The 7,030-nt window shown below is 33.1% G+C and overlaps 1 protein-coding gene across 1 annotated transcript in view; it reads right to left on the reverse strand.

Annotated features, from left to right (window-relative positions):
• Positions 1 to 6,281, reverse strand: part of MS3_00005918 (uncharacterized protein) — a 73,624-nt gene extending 67,343 nt beyond the window's left edge. The window contains exon 1 of the mRNA XM_051214012.1: positions 5,431 to 6,281. Coding sequence (XP_051070036.1) covers positions 5,431 to 6,172 — 742 coding nt within the window. The 5' untranslated portion in view covers positions 6,173 to 6,281. The remainder of the gene's footprint in view (positions 1 to 5,430) is intronic.
• Between the last annotated feature and the right edge of the window lie 749 nt (positions 6,282 to 7,030).

Consider the following 7,030-nt stretch of genomic DNA (forward strand, 5'->3'; position numbering starts at 1 on the left):
CAAAACCCATCTGACATTATATCATACATAATATAATAATGATAACATATACATATATACTTTAATTCTTATATAATTCAGTTGTAAAGGTTGAAACAATATATTTATTTATTTAAACACATAAACATTGGTAGAAGAAGTAAGAAATAGATATACGCTACATAAATCATTCAATTTGTGTGTGTGGGCTGGGATACTGCCCGGGTGTCCAAACCGAAGCAGGTGATTTACTTAGGGGGCCACACCTAAAGGTCTAATCCATAAGGTAGTGGAGCGACGTCGAGATGAATTCCCATGGTAGTCGGCGACCAACGATTGGTTCATACACCATTTGTTCCTCCAGGATACTGGAGGCCATGTGCACCATTGGTTTGGAATCAGGGTTTTCCAACTCTCCTACATGGACTCTCCGTGTCCACCGGCCCGGTTAAAGCGTCGGACATTCGCTTTTCGTCTTCTCAATTTCGTAAACAACAGTAATGCCACGAGAAGGCATTGAGTAGGACTTCCGTGGTAGCGGTTGTATGAACGTCGTTATGTGACATCATTTGGAGATGAAGATCTGACTCTTCCCACTCTCGGCCATACCAGGACATTTAGGGGTACACTCAGACGACAATTCCTAAATAGGATGAAATTTACATCATGGATTCCACTATCAGTCAATTTCTCAATGTGTTTGAAGAAAATCAACTGGTTCTTGTATATTTATTATGTTTATGAATAGTGGGCAATAGTTAAATCCATAATGTCGTTTACATTCTTCTAGAGATTTATCATCTAGCAATGGTATATGATTCTTAGTATTGTTATCCCTAATGATATTCAAAACATTATCAATGTTAAACATATAGTACTTATGTAACTTTCAGTAATATATGATGGCACTTTATTAAAGTGATCATAATCTAACAGGTGTTAACCAACTACACAAGTAAATTTACTTAATAACTACATATAAACATGAACCCATTATACATAACAAACCATTTGTTTCATACACATAGTGTTCAGTTGAAAAGTGGAAGAATAACATTTTCTCTAGTATATCATGATGACTTGTATGATTTCACTGGGAAAATATTGTGGAATAGTGTTATAACTTGTAGTTTTGTGCCGTAATAATATATAACGCAATGATACAGCTAATGAGAGAACAGTGAATTATCGATCGGACTAATGATGTGTAAACCTATATGAGCAGTTTATAGTCCTTTTCGATCCTTCTCCCTGACTAGCCCTATCTTATAAAGTCCAAAACACCAATCTTAGCCTCCGCGATATCAATCATATATTTCAAATATACTGTATTCATATACAAACCAAACAGACTACATTGTACCATAAAATAGGAAACAACATTTGTACAAGATTTAGCCAAAAGTGGCTATGATTGTGAGGAACATGAATATGTATAGCTAAATTACTTAACAATTATTCAATAAGAATGTAAGTATAGTATTAGTCCATAAGTAGATCCTTACAGTTACCATTCAATATTCTCATCGGGATATAGCAATATAGGTTAACATAGACCTTCATAAGCATAGATTATATGTAATACCCATCAACAACTACAATATAAGATTGAACATATCACATTCTAACCTTCCAAATGGTTAAAAACAAATGAGTTAATGAGTCAGATATCACTGGTTTGGATATTTATTATAACAGAGAGAGTAATGAAGACATTAGAAGTTTCGAAGCTATTTCACAGTCAATTATTATTCATATTTTGATTGCATAATTATTAGATAATTGGATTATTATATCCCAGTATTCTCTAAATTATAAGCTTCTATTGAACTTACTAACTATTGCTACACCTTTCAATACATTTGAATTACTATTAATTAATTATGTGAAGGAGTTTGTGGAGATCTTAGAAATTTCACGGATTGAAATCATGAGTCAATTGAAGCTAGACCACCATGGAAAACCTCGAAGCACTGGACAGTCGTTTCGTCCCAGTGTGGGACTCCTCAGCAGTGCGCATCCACGATCCTGCACTTCGCGAGATTTGAACCCAGGACCTATCAGTCTCGCGCCAAGCGCTTAACCAACTAGACCACTGAGCCGGCATCCAAAACGAAACGGTTTCCTATGGTGGTCTAGCTTCAATTGACTCATGATTTCAATCTGTGAAATTAATTATGTAGCATTTGCTTCATTCTCTGAAATTTATAACATGATTGTGTGTATAGGATGAGTATGATCAGGATGGTTCTTCTTGTAGAGATTATAGTAATTTTAATAGTTGGATTCATGAGTCGATGTAAGCTAGATCACTAATGAAAACCTGAAAGTACTGGACGGATGTTTCTTTCTCGTATGGGAATCCTAAGTAATGCGCGCCCATGATCCCGCCCAAGACCATTAGATCCCGGCTCAGTGACTTTGAAGTTTAGCATTCGTGTGCAAAACCGAAGATCCACGGTTCGAATCCTGTATGCGGAATCATGAACGCGCACTGCTCAAGAGTCCTATTTTAGGACGAAACGACCGTCTAGTACTTTCAGGTTTTCCATAGTGGTTTAGCTTCAATTAACTCATAATCAATCATCATTAAATGATGCAAAAGATCTACACATTCATTAAATCAAAATGAAAGTGAAGAAAATCTGAGAAATCTTAATATAGAATTTTAATATATACATAAACATATATAACTCAGTAGGATGCATCGAACAAACGAAATTCCAAGTCAATGGAAATACCATATACGACAGTGTAGTTAGTGACTTGGTCAAAAAATAACAAAGTTAAAGGAAAAAACATCAACTTTGACACATTTTTTTGTTTACATCCCCCTACATGTCAACTAATTTACTTTTAAATGTATACACATATATGTACCTTAAAAGTAATGGTATTCCATTGAATTCAAACTTGATATTCTTATTAACAAATAGGTCTTCTGTTTACAATTCAGATTGAATTGATTACTTAAATTGATTGATCACTAAGGCTTTAGAAATCAGATATTTTTCTTATCCTTATTGTTGATTAGTTGTTGTAGAAAAAGATATTGTGTGATCACAATCTAAGCTTAGTAATTGAACGTTCTCACGCGAGACTGATAGGTCCTGGGTTCGAATCTCACGAGCGGGATCGTGAATGCGCACTGCTGAGAAGTCCCACAATAGGACGAAACGACCGTCCATTGCTCCTAGGTTTTTAATGGTTTTCTAATATCAACCGGTTCAAGATCTCAGTCAATAAGTTAATACTCTCCACAACCCTATACTGACAATCTAAACTGTTTACTATTGTGTGTATTATATTTTGTTATTAGGTCGCACACAAAAAATTCGATCTGCTTTAAAGGCTTTGGTTATAATATGATGATCGATCAAAGTAAATATTTCAGTCTTAAAAGAGGACTGAAAATACCATACATTTTGAAGCTGAGTGACGTGGGTTCAGATTTCACAAGGAGTGTCAGTTCCATGAAAATTCTGGTATGCCTTGTTGATGAGTTTTGACTATCACTAAACTAAGTTTAAGTGTTTTCGTATGTTGTTCTTCAGCCAATAATCATTACAAATAACACTAAACATACATGACTGACAATCATTTTTGAGACTCTAGTCAATCAGCCAGCTACAACGTAGGACTAGGCACATATTTGCATCGGCCTAAGTTGCCAGACCTGATTAGCACAACAAGATGAACACCAAATTCATAGAAATAGGTAATTCAGTGGTGGTAATATATAAATGATAGATTGCATATAAGGATATAATACAGGAAGAAAGAATTAGTTGGTAGACAGAAAGATATCAAGCGATTTTAATCTCATAGTTTAAGGGAAGGCAGAGAATGTATAAACCTACGCCATTGTGATCGATTCTGAGCCATTTCACCCAGAGTCTCCAACCATTGGTTACAATAGTCCAACAGTTGGACCATACCACGTTGAAAGCATTGATTCTCGTCCGATCACCGAGACCGTGGTGAAACTCGTCGTTCCTTACTGACTAAAATTTGTGTGTATTTTGAACAACAGTGTACAAACTGCTGAAAGTGTTCTACTCAATAAGAATGATTCGAGACTTCAATTAGACTTTAACATTATAGATGTAGATTCACGACAGGCATCAATAAAACATAAATAAAATAATAAAGTCACCCAATGCTCTCTGTTATTTACTGTATTATTGGATGAATGAATAAGAGAACATCAAACACAACCATAACTTTTTACTAGTTGAACTCATGAAACTATTTAAGTTAGACCGTCATTGAAAACCTGGAAGCACTGGACAACCGTTTTGTCCTAGTATGGGACTCGTCAGCAGTCAACATCTATGATCCTACATATTGGATTCGTCCTATACTAGAACGAAACGGCCATCCAACGCTTCCAGGTTTTCATTGGTGTTCCAGGTTAAATCCATTCATAAATTCAACTATTATGATTATAACCATGCCCATAAAACCCCATTCTAATAACTATAATTAACAATTATGATCCGAAATAACATGGAACAACATTGATTACAATTATACAAATTCATTCAGCAATCATTTTCTCTTAGATCATCAACTTCATTATTAACCCTTAATACTTTATTTTATTGATATCTTATTTTTATTTCAATTATATCCGTTCATATTTAGTCTTTCACCATATCTATGATATTGGTATGATTTTAGTTACTTTCCCTACTCTACTTATGCAATACATTCTCATGTATATTCATTTAAAGTGTTACAATATAAGCAAAGGTGTATAATAGCTAGCACCTGAATCAAGGACGTGCCTTTCGTCCTATTTAGCACTCGTCAGCTGGATGGACCATAATCTCAGAGTTGATGTTCACTCTGGGACTTGAACTCAGTACTCCATTACGTTATTCACATATAATGCTTATAATGCATATGAATCAAGGCAATATCAAAGCATTTCACACAGTGTGCACATGTGTTAATAATAGACTAATCAATTACAATCCTAAACATCAATGAGAAGATTCATGTAAACAACAATATCAAGTGAATTTGTTACCATATAAGTTAATAAACAGTGATTGAAAATTTTCATTTGTTTATGATTAATTCATTTTTGTATTGTAACTATGGGAGAATGACTAGTTAGTAGTATGTAACGAAATCCATATTCATTATTCAAGTACACAATATGACTTGTAAACATATCAAAGTATATTTTACTATACTTCACGTTCCTCCTCTTCCTCCTCCTTCTGCTCCTCTTCTTCCTTCTATATTTCTCCTCATTATCCATTCTCGTTTTTCAAAATGATGTCATTGTATATGATAACCTATTCGAGAATACTCTAAAATTTCTGATCCTTTCATATTATCAATGACATTTGTTTATTACACTTCAATGAATATAAACAATTTTAATTAAAACGAGAATGAAAACAAAACAAAACGGAACAAATGTATGATACAACTTACTTTTCATTGTTTCTGCCACATTATGATGATTTTCAATACAATCAGAACAATGAGATAAATCATAGATTTGATTTTGTATCGTATGATTACTCATTATACTACTATTATCCATATGAGTAGTATTAGTAGTAGTAGTATTGATATAGTTTGTTAATGTACTATTAGTTATATGAACATTTTTATCAATTAATGTTTGTAGCAGAGCGTAAGGTATACTAAATATTAAACCAATAATGATAATGAAACTACATATAAATATAGCCATACCTACACCACCATTTGAACGACATTTTAATGGCCAATATAAACAATTAACACGATCTATACTAAATGCAACTAATAAACAACCAGAATTAAATACAAACCATGTTCCAATTAATTCCATTAATTGACATGATATTAATGATATAGTATCTAATTTAATCATAATATTTTTATTTGTTAAATAATATAATCCACGTCCAAGAAAATCATCTAATAATGTATTGGTGATTAAGACCAAACTATCAGAGATAGCTAATGTCATAACATAAATAGAAAAACGATTCCATGGTTTATGAGTTAAAAATAAATAAAATGCTGATATATTACCAAATACACCAAATAATACAATAATTGGACTAATATAACCTCTTAAAAATCCTACAGCATATTCCATATTCTTAACATGAATTGAACATTTCTCTATAGGATTATTATTATGATTATGATGTATAGATGTATTGAAAGTGATGAATGACATGATGATTCCTTTGAATGGAATATGCAAAAAAAGATGGAAAATATTCTTCACTGTCTCTATGTAAGTAAATTGATATTTATAGTTTTAACGATTTGTTTGTTGTTTGTTTTGTTTTGTTTCTGTGCCAAAATTGGATGGTAATTCTTAAAGGATAAATAAGATTTAGTTTGGATGATTTTGATTGGTTACTTTATTTTAAATTAAATAAATGTGTGTCTGTTTATCTATCAATTCTAAGGTATGTCATTAATGAATGTGTTTGTGTGTCTATAACCGTATCACAATTATAAGAATGAACTAATCAGATAAATATGTGTATTTTATTAAAGGCGATTAAAGAAGTGATAGACATTTTGAAATGAAGAATTCTTGACTACTTTCTATAAAATGATCTTGACAATTAGTGTTCAGTAACAATCTAAAATGTAAACTCTCGCATTTAATCAATTTAATATACATTTGTCAATGTACTTGTTCAACTAGCTTTTGCCAAATTATGTCATTTATGGCGTAGGTAAGATATCCGTCTATCAACCAAAGGACGAGTTCACTGTGAAGCAGTTCGTTCCGTTCTACTTCATGGCAGTGAAACATAGCCGGTAAGAGTAGAGGATATTCGTAGGTTACTAATATTCGATCATAAGTGTCTTCTAAGCATTGCTCGTATATCCTGGGACCATCGAGTAAGTAACACAGTTGTTAGGAAACGGGTACTAGGTAAGGATGGCAAATCAATTGATGAAGTAGTGAAATTTCATCAGTTGAGATGGCTGGGACACGTGTTACGTATGCCCAACGACCGACTGCCTCGACGTGCTATGTTCAGTGGTATAGGAGTAGGTTGGAAGAAAGCTAGGG

This window comes from Schistosoma haematobium, chromosome 3, assembly GCF_000699445.3.
Source record: "Schistosoma haematobium chromosome 3, whole genome shotgun sequence".
NCBI classification, from domain to species: Eukaryota; Metazoa; Platyhelminthes; class Trematoda; order Strigeidida; family Schistosomatidae; genus Schistosoma; species Schistosoma haematobium.